The following is a 15166-nucleotide window of genomic DNA, read 5'->3' on the forward strand; positions in this document are numbered from 1 at the left end:
CGTAGCCTTGCTCGCTATGTAGGAGACCGAGCGACGTACGTGGGAATTAAATATATGGGGCTCTGCGCACTGCAAATGCGAACAACAAAGGGCAGGATGATCTCTTCTCTCTGCCTGCTTCGTGCCTGTAATGCGAGAGGCTTTGAAAGATCCCCGTAGCCATTTGCTTTTGCTCTCTCCACTGAGTACCAATGCTTTTGGGAAGGGACACCGTTACCCTTGCAGTGCTCCAGCCCTTCGATGAAAAAATAAACACCCCTGAGATCTCCAGGAGATTATGGGACATAGCAGGGACGACCAGCTTACCTCTGTCCTAAACAGGAGAAAAAAAAAAAAAAAGGCAGGGGAAAATAGTTGGGAGACGTTTCTCCAGCTGTCTCTGTTTAAAAATGTGGGACGGGGGGAAAGGCGTGGGTCCCAGCATAAAGCAGAGCCAGCAGCTTTTGTGTCCCCTCTGGAGGAGCAGAGATGTTCTCCTCGCAGTAGCGCTGTGCTCACAGAAATGACCAGCGAGAAGATTGCATCTGCCTGGGCAGGGTGTGAGAGGTTTCCACCCAGGCTTCTCGAGAGCAGCCTGAAATGTTTAACGCCCTCCTGCCAGCCCAGCCGCTTGTCCTTATGCAGGTCAAAACAAGCCGGGGAGTTGCTTCGAGGGGATTTGGTGGTTGTGTGGCGTAACAGACCTCGCCGATGGCTTGGGGTGCCCGTGGGAGCTGAAGGACGGGACGTAGGCAGCTCTGGCTGCCCCGGGGGGAGCTGGGCGAGCGGCCCCGACGTGCTCCGTGCCACCGCCTGGCCCGGTGCTGCTGGGCCAGCCTGGGGTTGTGGTGTGGCTCCAGGCACGGTGAGGGCGAAGGTCCAGGAGTTGAAAGTGCCTTTTGTTACGGGTCTGATGTTCCCCTTGGATCGTGCCCTGCCTGTGTTTGCAGCTTGGCTGAGAAAGCCTGGCCGTGCTGGGGAAGTGCCGGTAACTCCGCTGTGCGCCTAATCCATAGCAGGGATTTTATTTTCTCTGCTGTGCCTTCGTCCCTTTGCTGTTTTAGCTCGTCCAGTTGTTACAGATGGCAAGGAGCACGAGGTGACGAAGTCCTGGCAGAAGGTGTAGCTGGGAGCTGGTGCACATCAGCTGCCTTCAGCTCGCCTCCCGGCTGCTGCTCCATCTCCCCAGTCCCAGCGAGGTGCCCTTCCTCTTCAAAACGACTCCTGGGATGGAAAAGTGCTCGTTGCGGTGGTTTAACCCTGGGAGCTAATGCCTTTAGGTCACCTTCCCCAGTACAAACCAGGGACCACCTCCGACTGCGGTCCCTATGCTCGTGTATTCGTGCTCCGGCCGTCCTTTGCTCCTCCTGAGTTTCAGAAGGAGCGCCTGGCGCTTCCCACATCTCACTCAACCAAAAGTGCAAGGTCAGGAAGCCAGCAGGGAGATTCTGCCTTAACCTCGTAAAGCAGAGGAGCCAGGTAAAATAAACACTTGCCTTCTGAAGTGGTTACTGGGGATTGTACCGATGCAGGCTTCCCCCTCTGCCCTGTCCTCCTAGGAGCTGAACGCAGCAGGGTCTGCTCGGCTAAGCGCCCACCTGGGAGATGCTCCTGGAGGGTTTTGCTACAAGGGAGAAGAAAACCGAAGGGGATTTTTGTTCGTAGTGTAAGAATCCCGCTTCTAAGCTGTGCCTTCAGGCATGTAGTTAAATGGCGAGGGCTGTCAGTTTTTCTTCCAGCAGAGTTTACTCTTTGAGTCGCCGTGTTTAAGTGGGGGAGTGTTCTGAGAACGGGCTGTCTCGGGTGGCAGCGTCACTCTGCAGCCTTTTGCCGCTGAAAATTGGTCTTGCTTAGCTTTGCTGCTGAGAAAGGGCGTTGGGACAGTTGTGCTGTTCAGATATTCTTGCTTAGCTGCTGTTACTTCTGTCCAGAGTCAGTGTGGCAATGATAATAGAGGAGAAAGTACACTTTGGTTTGTTCTTGCATGTTGTCACCAGGCTTGCTATCGAGCTTTGGGCATCTCTGTATTCCCCTTGCTCTGTAGGCAGCAGAGTAAATCAGGGTCCCCAGGGTGGGTTTCAGTGCACAGAGCTGTTTGTGGTAACCCACAAGCCTGGAGGAACCCAAATTTGACTTGCAGACCCGTTCATATTGCCTCTGCCCTGCTGATGCATGAACCAGAGGAGCGTTTTCCTGGAATCCTGGGATTTCTGCCTTGTCACCGTGCCACTATTGACAGCATCCACAGCACGGTCGTGCTGCTCCTCAGGACTGCACAGTGAGCTTGTTCTGTTCCAGAGGCACAACGTGGGCATTCAGAGCCTGTGGGCTGTGTTAAGCCTTCAGTCTGTCTGCTGAAACGCCAAGGAGAGGGGCTGGGTGCCGAGCACCGGTGGCACCAACCTTTCCATCCGACCCTCTGGGCTGGGTCGAGTCTCTCTGCAAATCCCCAGGGTCGTCCTTGGTGGGTTGTGGGAGGGGGCGATGCTCGCTTTGAATGAGCTGCCAGTCTGAAAATACTTGGTGGGTTTCTCCCAACCTTCAAGTCCTGGGCCAGGTAAGGACCTCAGCCTTCGAGTACAGAAACGAAAGTTTCTGCTCTCGTGGCTGGAAGGAAGGGGCTGCCGCTCTTGCTGGCTTAACCCAAGGCTCAGAAACCAGGAGGCACGTTAATACTGTTTCTGTTTGTCGTATTTATTTTTTTTTGCAATGTCTAGCTTTTAAGCTACCCTCAGCTGGAGGGGTGCGGAGGCTGACTCACGACTTGTGAGCCCTGGAGCTGGCAGCCGCAGAGAAGTGCCCATGTGCTCCTGGTTACGCTGCTGTTCCTGCGCCTGCGGAATCGGGGCGTGTGCTCGGTTCGCAGCGCTGCTGGCTGCAAGCGTGCGGCTGATGTAGGTGGCCTGCCCCGGTCTGAAACGCGGCTGGTGCCAATACATCAACACGATGCAAATCTGCCTCTCGTTAGCTGTTTCCTTCTCGCTTGCAGTCCTACGGGGCTCGGGTATTCAAATCCCCGAGGGCAGAGGCTGTTGGGGGGCTGGAATTTGCCCTGTTTTCATTTCATGTTCAGAAACAATGCTTTGCGGGGAGACAGTTGGTTTTTTTCTTTTGGCTCCTGAGTCCGTCCAGTCCCTTCCTACTCTAAAGAAATCTTGTTATTATCGAGAATCTCTCTGTCCTCGTTCTTACACAAGATTGGGGTGAAACTCGTGGCCAACTCTTACACGTGTCCCGGCCTTCCCAGTTAAGGATGGGCTGTGGGAGCGATGTGCTGCCTTGATTCAAGAGTCAAAGCAGAGGAAAGATGATGGTACTGCATTTTTTTTTATCTGCAGTGATTTTTAGCTCAGAAGAGCACATCCCTGCTAATTGACCATTAAACGAGATTGCTCGCTGAGGTGCGCTGGCTCGCCGTTTGGATCCTGTAAGGAGTAGCGCTCCGATCAGCTGCACGCAGGGCATGAAACGCAATCTGCCTAATGACCGCCGGGCTCCCACCCTCTGCTATTAAGGAGCCGACGTTCTGGGTTGAGGAACAAACCTTTGGGGTGGGGGGCTGAGCATTTTGGGGTGAGAAACAAACCTTTGGGGTGGAGGGGGTTGAGCATTTTGGGTAAAGAAACAAACCTTTGGGGTTGGGGGGGGCTGAGCGGCGGTGCTTTTTTTTCTGAACTGGTAATGTTGCAGACAACAAAGGCTGCTCTTTCAGCTCGAAGGCAGACTTGAAAGCAGCGCAGTCTGGAGCTACGTCTTGGTGCCGGAGGTTTCCAGGACTGCGCGCGTGTTTCCGCACGTCCCGACCACCGCTCAGGCACCTACCTGGCCGCGCATCCTTTGTCCCACTTGCTGCGCCTACAAGTAATGGGTGTTTGTGTTTACCGAGCCTGGAAAAATCTGAGCCCCGAGGGATTCCGCCTTCCTTTTGTGTTATGAAACCGCTCGAGCCAAGAGCCAGCTGAAGAAGCGCTCGTTGCTCGCAGAGATGCCGTTTCCAGGCTCCACGAGGGTTTTGCAGCCGCCGTGCTCCGTGCTGGTGAGGAAGGAAGGCTGCTCCTGCTGCCTGCGAGATAGCAGCAGCTTCGCTTCGGAGTCGGAAAGGGCTGGACGGAAGGAGGGGCTAGCTGTGAGCAGAGGCAGGCTGCTTCCTTCCCTCTTCAAATCCTGCTCTGGTTTGCTCGCTGCGGCCAGCCCCAGCACCCCCCTGGCCTGGGAGGTCGGGGCACCCTGCCCGGGGCGTGGGGAGGGCTCAGGTTGCTTGGCTGCTTCTCCCCCACCCCAGTTGGTTGTTATACATCATCCTAAGGCCTTGATACCACGCGGCGGGGTGGAAATGGGAAGGAGGACGAGGCTGCTGCTTGCTCTGCTGCTTTGGAGCCGGTGCAGTTGGTGTTTTATTGCTGCTGTTAAACCTGGATGAGGGCAGGGAGGAGGGAATGTGGCTAATGCACAACACCTGTCTCCAACAAATGCCCGAGCCACCAGAGACCCAGCAGTAATTTTGTAAATCACGAGCAGGTTCTCAGCCTTCCCAGAAAGAAATGAGCGCTTTTAAATGCTAGCCATCGAGTGGCCTAAATTACTGATCCAGCAGATTAATCTATAAATGGAGGTAGGTTTAGGAAAGCCGTTGGAGAGCAGCGTTTAGTGCAAGGTGACTAGTTCAGTGCTCTCTGCCCCCGGTTGTTCTGACCTGACAAATAACGCAGCCGCTCGTGTGCGCTACGGTGAAATATATCATTTAATTGAGGTCTGGCTGAGCCTTTCTCCAGGAGAGAGGGCTGCTGCATGCAGCAACACGCAAACAAGTGGGAGACGGGGTGACGAGAGGTGCCTACAGCCCCAGAACCCAGCCTGCCCCTCCTGCCCCTCGCTTCCTTTCCTGCTCCAGACGCACGTAAGCAGAGGCTGGTTGTGTGGCTCGTGTTGGGACCTGGAGCAGCGGGTTTCTGTCGAAGCCTGGAGTGGAAGTAGGGCTGGTGTGTGCTGAGAGGGGTCGAGCCGCCACCTCTGGCGGAGGTGACATTACAGGATGTCTGCTTGCGGGCTTCGGTGGCCTTTTATTCGGGAGGGGAGAGGCGGGAGGTGGTTTCCTTTGCAGCAGCGAGGGTAAAAGAGGCTTTTAACACAGCTCAAATCCTGCAGCTGCTGACTAAGTTAAAAAAAGAAGCGCTGGCACTCTGTCCTCCTGGGGCAGAGCCTTTTCCAGCTCTTTTCCATGACCCGGGGATGTGAGCCATCCCTTCTGGTCTTTTTTTTTTTTTCCTTTGTGCCACTTTCTCAGAGGAGAGCAGTGTGAGAGTTTCTTCCCTTGGCAAGGCTCTCACCCTGCTCAGGCTTCTGTGTGCTCAGAGGTGGGTCAGGCTGGGAGTGGAAGGAGAAGGGTCCCAGAAGTGTAGCAGCAACGTCCTGGAGGAGGTTGTTGAGGTTTTGTTTGGTGCTGACTCCTCAAACCTCTAATTACAGACCCTGGAGAGAAGGAGAAATTCAAAAGCAGAGATGCAAGGAGGTCCAACTTTGTGTATGACTTAGGCTTTTCACTAGCAGCATGGGTGCCCCAAAGGCTTTCACCAGGGCCCCATCCAGGAGCATCACCAAGGAACCGTGCCAGGGAAGCGGTCTAAAGCGAAGGGGCGGATCAACTTTCACCAGGAGGTCTGATTTGTGATTAAAAACAAAACAACAACAAAATAAAAAACAAAACAGCTAGAGGGTGATGCTCAGGGGATTGCCCAACAGATTGGGTCGAGGGGATTTCTCTGGCCTGGAACAGGTCACAAATGGCTGGAAATTGGGCTGAAAAAGGGACAGAAAAGTGTTGAATTGGCATGGCAACGTGCAAAGGGCATCAGCCATGGTGATAACCCCAAAACCCACGGCCCTTCTCAGTTGAGAACAGGATGCATCACCGTGCACGGAGGAATCGGTGCTGCTGGGGACGGAGCGCTGCGTTCCGGAGCTCTGAGCTGGCCACCTGCAAGGTTCAGAGGTGATGTTATATCCTCAGCGTGCAGATTAAACGTTTCACAGGCTGTCCCGTGCCCCTCGGAGCCCTGGGGGTCACTGAATTTCAGCCGGGCCACGCACTGGTGGCAGCAGGCACTGGGGTCGTGGCAGTTCCCCGAGTGCAGGCGGTGGAGCTGCAGGCTGCGTCTTCCAAAGAGGCATCCGCAATGGAAAGACTTAAATTTGGGAGCCACCACATCCTTTGGGAAGCCGTTCCCATGGTTAATGCGTTTACCACAGAACAGTTACAGCTCCCTGAAGGAGCTCGAGGCCTCCCCTGGCAGCGTGCCTGCCTCGCTCAGTGCTGTGGTGCCGCTCGCTGCCCCCTGAGACAAAAGCCGGGCTGCGAAGGGACTGAGTGACCTGCTCAGGGTCAGCTGCGAGAGCTGGGGACCCGAACGAAGCTGCTGACTCCGGCCATGGGAAGCATTAGTCCCTCCATTCAGCAGTGGCTGCCGGCTGTCTCCTCGGCAGATGATGCACGCGGGGAGCGCTGCCTTGCCCTCAGCAGCTGGTAGGTCACGCAGGATTTGAGGAAAGGCTCTGGCACCGTCCCAGGCAGAGGCTGTGGGACACTCACCAGTGAATTCCAGAGATGCTGTGTCACCAAAACCCTGTCCCTGAGCGGGGGCTGTGGTCCCCACGTCCCACCAGCGCTCTGGTTCCCGAGCAGCTTTCGGTAGGTGGATGGTGGCTGCAAAACCCACAGCTCCGTTCAGGAGCATCCCGACTGCTCTGGGGGGGTAAAGAGGGGAGTTTGTCCCCCGTGGGCCTCCACCAGGAAGGTGACAACTGAGATTGTGGCTGGGAGAGCTCGGCTGGCCGCAGGCTCTGCCTCTTGGGGCTGGAAACCTAAATCTATTTCCAGGGGAGAGGAACGGCAGCGCCTCCAAGCAGCGGCTGCCAACGCTGGAAGGCGCTCAGAGGTAGCAGGCATTCAAAACACTTCAGTGTTTTTCCTGGGGGAGAAAAAACCACACGAGATAATCTTACTTTGTCCATTTCTGTGCCTTTTGGGCTCTCTGCTTTGCCTTTGGGTTTGTAACTGGGCTGTTTCTGCAGCCTTAGAGGGTTGTATTTGAAGAGCAAAGCGCGCCCTTTCATCAGCTAGCTCTTTATTGCTTGCTTTCTCGTGGGGTTGGACGTGAGGCCTTGTGTGCAAACATCTTTAAAGGTCGTAGGGTGTTTCCCTCCAGTCCTTGCCCCCTGAAATACCTTCTTTGATCTGGATCCTCTCACCCTGCGCCGGAGCAGCTCTGCAGAGGGGCAGGTAACCGACTGAAGCCCCGGCGAAGCCGCCCTTCCCGAAAGCAATTAAACGTGATCCAGCCCTAATTCTTGTTTTACGGCTGCTCGTAGCAGTGCCCAAATGTTTATTGTCCCCCGTAGCCCCACACGCTGCCAGGACGGGCTTTCCAGTGGAAGGTAATAGATGATATTCGTGCTATTTATTTCCTTGCATGACACGGCAAAGCAACTGCTGCGCCGGGCGGCTTGCGCTGGTTACTCATTACAGCGATGGGGCTGTGCCAGAAAGCCCTGCCGTTTGCTCACCCCCCCTTGAATATCCTGGGAACTTTCCCCTGCCCCGAGCTTCGCAAACATTTGCCGGTGGAAGGCGGCGTGTTTGTTTTAATCAGGGACTTTTCTTAAAGCTGTCGGATTAATCGCTGAGGGCGGAGGGGGACCCTCCCCGCTCCTCTCCTGGCTTTCTCGCTTCATTTTGATCAAAGCCTGGCACTGATCCCCTGCGCTGGGAAGCTGAGGGGGCTGAGCAGGGACCCCAGGGGCTCCTGCCTCGCGGGGGGGGCTCGGGGCTGTTTTCTCAGGCTGGTTGGGATGCTGGAGCTGCCTCGCACCCTAAAGAGCGACCTGGGAGTCACCCCAGCTGCTCTGCCGTCCCCACTCATTCATTGGAAATCCCGTTAGTGCTGGAACAATTCCATTAGCAGCACTTCTCGGGCACAGGGTTTTGTTTTTTTTTTTTAACTCCGCCGATTAAAGCGGAGTCCCCGCAGCAGGCTGGGGGGCTCCTCGAACGGAGACAGAGACATTCCCCGCGTAGCTCAGGGCTGCTCAGCGCCGAAATCCCAAACAAAAGCTCTGCTGTCAGACAAAGGAGAAGGGAGCGAGCCTCCGAAGGCAGGCAGAATTCCTCCTCGGTTTGCCAGCAATTTCTTTCTAACTGTGCTTTTTTTTAAGGGCCAGTCACCAATTCAAAGCCGCGTCATTTCGCAGACGAAGATGTCAACGTTTTTAAGGTCTCACGGTGAAATAATTTCAGTGCCGCCGGTTGCAGCAGCTCTGACTGTTCTCAAACAAATGCCTTTTAAGATAAAAAAACGGCCTGTGCTTGGTCCCAGCCCAGAGCTGTGGTCGTGGCTGTTTTAATTTGAAACGTCTCAGCTGAACCCAGTGAGGTCAGAGGGAGCTGCAAGCGTCTGAAAGGCAAGTCGCACTTATTTCGGTGCCGAGCCACGGGCACAGCACGGGGTTTAGCTCCAAAATGTCCCCACGTGTGCCCCGAGCTGCAGCCTGCCGGGGGTGATGTGCTGGGTTCTGAAGTTCTTTACAGAACTTCACAGAACTTCAGGAACGGACCCAAACCTTCAGAACTAACCTGAAATATCTGCGGAGAGCACGCATAACAGCGTTCGATAAAAGGAAGAGGTGCAGGCAGTGCTTTGCAGGCTCAGATTAGTCCACGTGAGAACAGTTTGGGATTTGTGATGCCTGTATGTTTTTCTCACGTGAAGGATTTTAATGATTATTTTCCCTGTTCTCTCCCCCCTCAGCTATCACAAGCCTACCCTAAGCCCAGCTTCACCAGGTTTTTGCACACCATCATAAATAGGAATCCTTGAAGCACGGGGAGAGCTCGCCTTGGGGCTGGTCGGCGTGCAGAAGGTGCATCCCCGTAACACCAGGCACGGTCGGGTGCGTGCTGCTGAGTCTGCAGAGTCTCTGCCAGCCCAGGAGCTGACCCCATCAGTGTTCCCAAGTGGCAAGTGCGTCGGGGGAGCCCGCTGGTGGAACAGCCTCCGTCTGTGCTGTGCTGGAGGGGAGCCAGCCCCGGCTCCACAATGCCACCCTGATGGGGCGGGTGCGGGGCTCTGCCGGCACAGAGGGGCCTTGTGCCGCCCCTGCCTCGGCCCCGACGCTGCCCTGCGGTGACAGCCCCTGTGCTGCCCTGCTGCCCCAGCCCAGCCCTCCTTTGTTGACAGCGAGCCCGTCTCCAGGCCCGAGGAAAATACGGGGCTTCCTCTGGCTCCTGGAGGCAGCAGCGCCTTCACAAAGGCTCCGGGCCCCAGCAGGAAGCCCCGGTCCCTTCCCTAACGAGGTTTTCCTGCCGATAAGGGGACCGGCAGGTCGGGGGCCCTGGCTGAGCCAGCGAGCTCCCCAGGGGCTGCGTGGTGCTCGGACGTGGCCCTCCGAGCCTGCCAGATGGGACTCCAGCCCCTGCCTGCCCCTCCGGGGTGCTGGTGGGGTGCTGCCCACTCACGGGAAGGCCGGGTGGGCACAGCACCCCCTCTGTCCCTGCCCTCGGTGTACGTGGAGACCCAGCTCTGCCTTTGTGCTGGGAACATCTGCGTTCGTGTGTATTTTCCCCGGGGTCCTCCCCCGCTTTGGGGAGCGGACCGGAGAACGAGGTGGTGGCACTGCGTCTGTGCCATCTTGTCGTGGAGCGAAGCAGGGCTTGGTCTGTTTCTTCCAGCCATGTAATTGGGAAAGGCTTATCCAGCACAGCTCCTGACGGGGAGCCGAGCACGAGGCATTGTATATCAGGGAATATCCTAGAAAAGCCACGCGCTGGGGTCTCCCAGCACCCCGCTGCGTGATGCTCTGCAAGGCCCTTCAGTTGCAAGCTTTTTCCCCGTGCAGGAAGCGATGCCACGTGGGGACAAAAAAGAAACCTAGCTGAGCTTTGCCTGGGAGCTTGCTCTGTCCTCAGGGTGATGCACAACCAGCAGGCTCGCGACCCCGCATGGGAACGGGGCGTTGCGCAGCATTGTGGTTACACAGGGTGAGGAATGGGAAGAGCTGGGTGGTTTTAGGGTCTGGAGAGGAAGAAGACCTGTGTCACCTCCCTGGGGGATGCCCCTGCAAGCTGGCACCAGGCGTCCTGCTGCAGCCTGCCCCCTCCAGCCGGAGCTTTGGGAGCTAACGCCACGTGCTGCCCTTCGGGCCGTGCGCCCGCCTTCCTCCTGCCAGCGTTCCCAGTCCTGCATCGGGGCAGGCGGCCGGGAGCGGGGCACGGGGCTGGCAGAGGGGCTCCCGGCCCGGCTCCTGCAGGCGTTCCCCATGGCACAGCTAGGAAATGGCTGGGGGACCCGAGGGGAGGATGGCAGGATAGGCGATCCGTGGTGCAGCGGGCAGGAATCTTCCCCGTGTTGAGATGAAGGTATTCACTGGCCGCAGCGCTGCCCAGCTGTGGTTAGTTTGTATGAGAACCATTTCCTGCCGCTAAGGAAACTATGCAGCTGCACGGCAGCTCGTGGCAGGGGCAGATAGGAGTATGTACAAACCCTTTTGTGCTCCTCTCCCCGCGGAGGGGCAGTTTCTCACCTGCGTCCCCACGTCAGCGCGGTTGGGGTGACCCCGTGTTTGCGCAGCGCTCGCCGGTTGTGGGCTGGGGAGAGCGAGCAAGCGCTCGGCCAGGTGGTGACAGCCTGGAGCACTTAAAACACAGGTGAGCAACTGCTTGCCGTGAGATCTGGGCTTGCCCTTGGTGAGGGCAGCGTGGTGCGAAGGCCAGGGGCTCGGGAGAGTCAGGGCTCGATGATGGCCACGGCGCTTTCAGGGCTGCCTGGCCCAAGGTGCCACCGTTGGGCACTCGCTGGCATCCTGCCACGATGGGAGGGGGGCAGCAGGGACACGGTTCGTGTTACAGCTTGGGTTTGTGACGGGTTCTTCTGCTGGGAGCCTTACAAAGCCCTTCGGCCGTGCTGATCCCCGGGCCCTGGTAGGGCTTCGTGCAGGATGCCAGGAAGCTGACCTGAGAGCCACTGCTTCCTGCTTCTCTGCTCATGCCGGATCACGAAGCACCCTTCTCCTGGCGATGGTCTTGTCATTGAACAGCCTGCAGGGCCTCGTGGAGCATCACCAGGTGTTTGAGATGTGTGCTGGCGGTGACAGAGGGCCAGGCAAAAAATTGTCTCTGCTCTGGGAGGTGCAAAAGCCTGCGAGGAGGGCAGAGAAGGTGATCCACCTGCTCTGTGGTGTCGCCGCCTCCCCCACGTAGCTGCAGGGGGGTGCAGGATGCCCCGTGGAATCAGCATCATCCGAACAAGTGGGCTTCTCACCTGCAGCATCACCAGATCCTCACGGACAGAAGAGGCTATTAGCCACGCTGCCTAACGGGCTGGGGGGCCGTGCTTCGTTATGGGGGGAAAAACAAACATCTCGCTCACAAACGTGGTTCGTGTGCATCAGTGACTGTGCTCTCAGGTGTTGGCTCACGCTGTCTCCCAAAAATGCTACTTGGCAAGAAGAAGGGTGTTGGCTGAGCATCAGCCACATCCTATTTTGTGCTCGCTGTTTGCTTCATATGTATTGGGTCCTTCTTAAAAGTGCTGAGAGCAGGCAGAAGCACTCCTACTAGAGAGGTTGTTATCCACGAGGAGGATCTGAGGAGCAGCAGCACGGGGTTGGCAATCTGTGTACACCCGAGGAGCCAGCAGAAACAGCAGCAGAGGGCTTGTGAGCCCAAAAAGGGGGGGCAGGAGCTGGGGACGCTGCGGGCTCCTTGGCCAACGTGGGGGCAGGTGGCATTTGGGCACCCGTTGTTCGCTGGGGTGGGGATGTGCAGTGTCACCACGCATCCTGCCACCTGACCCTGCTGTCTTTGCCGCCTTCTGGCCGTCAGCCTGGGCTTGTTTGGCAAACTGGTGCTTGGCCAACTGCTGTCTGGTCTCCGGGGGTATTGCACAAAGACGGGAGGTCCTTCCCAGGTGTTGGTCCTCAACAGCTCTGCGCCGGTGCTGTGCGGGGATGTCCAAGAGGCGCTGTGTTGAAGGCTGCTGGTCCATGGAGCGGGCTGCTGGGGACAGCGGTGGAGTCCCCATCCCCGGAGGCACTCAGCGGACACGTGGATGTGGCACTGGGGGACGTGGCTTAGGACAGGGTGCTGAAGGTCTTCCCTCCGATTCTACGAAACGCGCGGGCCCACCGGAGGACCGGCACGGACCGGCGCAAAGCTCTGCCTTCGGCTCGCGGCCGTCCTCCGCGCAAATCGGAGCAGGAAACGACGGCTGGGCAGCAGCCGAGCAGACACAGATCCGAGTGAATCAGCCCCAGCGTGACTCACCGTGTCACAGGGCTGTGAAAAAGGCACACGTCACAGGAGGCCGGGTAGGAGCTGCGTGCTTCGTGAGGCACGCGGAGCATTCCTTCTGCTGCCGGCACCGCCGCAGCTGGAGCCCCGTCCCGGTTTGGACGCCGCGTTTCGAGGAGGATGTGGGCCAAAAGGAGGGAGTGCGGGGAGAGCAGCGAGCACGGTCAGCGGGCTGGAAGCCGCGAGGAATGAGAAAAGCTTGAAAGAGCTGGGGTTGTTTAGTCTAGGAAAGGGCAGGCTGAGCGGGGGGGCGGAACGCTTTCAAAGACATAAAAGGCTGCTGCAAAAAGTGAGGGAATGATCCGTTCTGGGTAGCTACTAGAAAGATAACAAGAAAGCTTACATAAGTGAGAGGCTGATGAAGTCCTGAAAGCTCCAGCGCGTGTGGGATTGGCTTCAGGAGCCTTTCCGAGCACCCATGTTGGGGTGGCCAGGAGAGGAACCCATCTCGCTTTGGCAGCAGGGCTCCTCGTAGCCCTATTTTCCTGCTGCTTGGGGATTATTTTAGAAAACTTGTGATTAATTCTGTCGCTTTGGAGGCAGGCACACGTTTCCAGCCGCCGCTGACCTTCCCGTTACAAGACAGCGATTCGCAGAGGTCGGGGTCGGGCTGCAGGCTCGCGCTGAGATGGGAAGAAGCCTCCTTTTTGAGGAGGGGAGTAAAGGCGGTGTTCACCTGCGGTGGGACGGCAAGGGGGCCCTTTGCTCGCTGCTTGTCCCTTCGTACAACCCTGCTGGGCACAGTCATTGTCCTGGAGACACACGATGGGCACAGGGAATCCCCCTGCCAAGGCAGAGCTCACAGACAAGTGTGCTGGCTCGGGGGCCGATGGGGGCCGTGCTTCTTAATTGCGGAAAGTCAGAGCGTGGCTCTGTGTCCTAAATAGGCCGTTGTCCTGGTTCTCATCCCTGGGATCCATTATGTCTTAGCAAATTACTTTCTCTCTTTTAAATGCCTTGGTGATTAAAGATGCCACAGCAGATACCCTTAATGAGTACAAAAAAGGGTAATAACTCCTCTTGTTGGCACTGAATGCAATTAATCAGGCCCCTTTCCTTGCTTTTTAAACAGATGAGGCATTTAAGGCCAAGCAAGTTTTTAATTGGACTTTAATGTCTCTCATTTACTTCGTTTTGGCACAGGCCTAGGAATTCCCACCCCCAGGTCGGCTGTCGGGTTTGTTCAGGGCGATGAAAGGCTCGGCGCGGAGCGAGGAGCCAGCAGCAGACCCGAACACGTCCCCAGGCCGTGCCGGGAGGAGCAGAGCCAGGTCACACAGCCCGGCACGGGGCTGACACCCCCCACCAGCAGGATTTGGGGAGCAGTGCCCGGCGCGAGGACGCAGCACAGGCTGCCCTTTTTCAGCAGGTTGCCTTGCCTCGAGGGGGCCGCTGGTTGCAATGTGCTTAGGGGGCTCATAATGGAGGTACATATTCATAAGCCAGGCTGTGCAGCTTCAGATATAGGGTGAGTTGTGTCTTTTGAGGGATATTCCCGAGCTCTTCAGCCAAGAGGAGGCCTTGAGCAGCGTTACCAATGGATGTGTGTGTAGACGTTGTTCGTTTATGCCAGGGATTCCCACGGGAGCCAAGATCTGTGATGAGTGACCTTCCTCCAGCCTGGAGGCACTGCCTCTGCTTCCATGGCCGTGAGCCACCTTCCCTCGGGTTCCCGTCGCTCGTGGCTATCCTGCGCGGTGCTTTGGGGAAGGCAGCAGCCTGCAGCGTGTCCCGGTCCGTATCCCACACAGGGCAGCGTGCTGCAGCCCGGCCTGCCCGCTTGGCCTCGGTCCCAGCTCGGCTCTTCCCCGCTGACAGCCCGAGGAGCGGTGGAAAAGGCATCGGCCTCGGCGTGTGGGAGCTTGCCTCAGAGCCTGCGTGTCGCCCTGTGCCTCAAACACCCCGCAGAAACCCTGACAGGGCTTCCAGGTGCGTGCCGTGGCTTTTGTAGGGTCTGTAGCGCAGCCGCCGAGCGGCAGGAAGGCTCCCACCAGGGAGGCATCCAGGGACAACAGCCCCCGGTTCCTCATCCTCGCCTCCAGTGATCTGCGAGTGGGATCAGGTTGCGCTTCTCTGGCTCTGTCTCAGGACGTCTTTAAGCCCACAGTGAAACCCAAGGCTACTCAGCAGCTCCCGCATCACGCCCTGGCTGCCGTGCACGCTGTGGCGTCTCCTGTGCTTCCTTTGAGGTCCTCAGCAAGGCTGAGGTCCCCTCCGACCTCAACCATTCCCCGTTCTGTGCTCAACACCACACTAATTACCAGCCTGAATCACTGAACCTGACTGGAACCAGTCCGAGATATCGGAGCCCGACGGAAATTTCTCCTCCGTCCTTTGGATTTTCTTCAAACATCCCCTGTCTGCCCACTCCTGGCCCCAAGCGGCACGGTGAGCCGCTCAGCACAAACACCGCCTTCCAGGCAGCAGGGAACGCCACGGGGCACGCTTCTTGCCCAACATTTTGTTTGGTTTTGCCTTCTTGTTTGTCATATCTCCTCTCCTCCCCCTCCCCCACAACCTGCACGCTCATCTGGTGGTAGGTCGGGCGGTTGTGCAAGGCTCGCCTGCAGCCCTGGGGAGCCAGAAGTGGGAACCGAACCTCTCCATCTGTCTCTCGTGCACGGGACCAGGGGTGCCCTGCAGCATTTTTCTCCCCCCTGCGACCTGCAGATAAGGACCCTCAGAGCCGTCGTGTCCTGCAACATAAGGGAGGGTTGAAGAGTGAGCGAGGATGAAGATCTTGTTGCGCGATCGCGGTGTGGACATCTCGATGAGGTGGATAAAGGGTGAACAGAAGATGGGCCTGCCTGCTGTGACCCTGCTGGCATGTTGCCCTAGGGCTGGAAG

The 15166-nt window shown here is 57.5% G+C and overlaps 1 protein-coding gene across 4 annotated transcripts in view; it reads left to right on the forward strand.

The window, feature by feature from the left end:
* CFDP1 (craniofacial development protein 1) overlaps positions 1-15166 on the forward strand; it is a 54469-nt gene that overhangs the window by 33772 nt on the left and 5531 nt on the right. Inside the window, exons 1-2 of one of the 4 annotated variants that reach the window (XM_083851916.1) lie at positions 8280-8433; positions 8781-12482. The exons of 2 other annotated variants lie outside the window; for them this stretch is intronic. In XM_083851916.1, the coding sequence (XP_083708042.1) occupies positions 11977-12482 (506 nt within the window). In that variant the 5' untranslated portion in view covers positions 8280-8433; positions 8781-11976. Of the gene's footprint in view, positions 1-8279; positions 12483-15166 lie in introns of those variants that run through there. One more of the 4 variants, XM_083851915.1, reaches the window with a different exon arrangement.

This window comes from Anser anser, assembly GCF_964211835.1.
Source record: "Anser anser genome assembly, chromosome: 11".
Classification (NCBI taxonomy): domain Eukaryota; kingdom Metazoa; phylum Chordata; class Aves; order Anseriformes; family Anatidae; genus Anser; species Anser anser.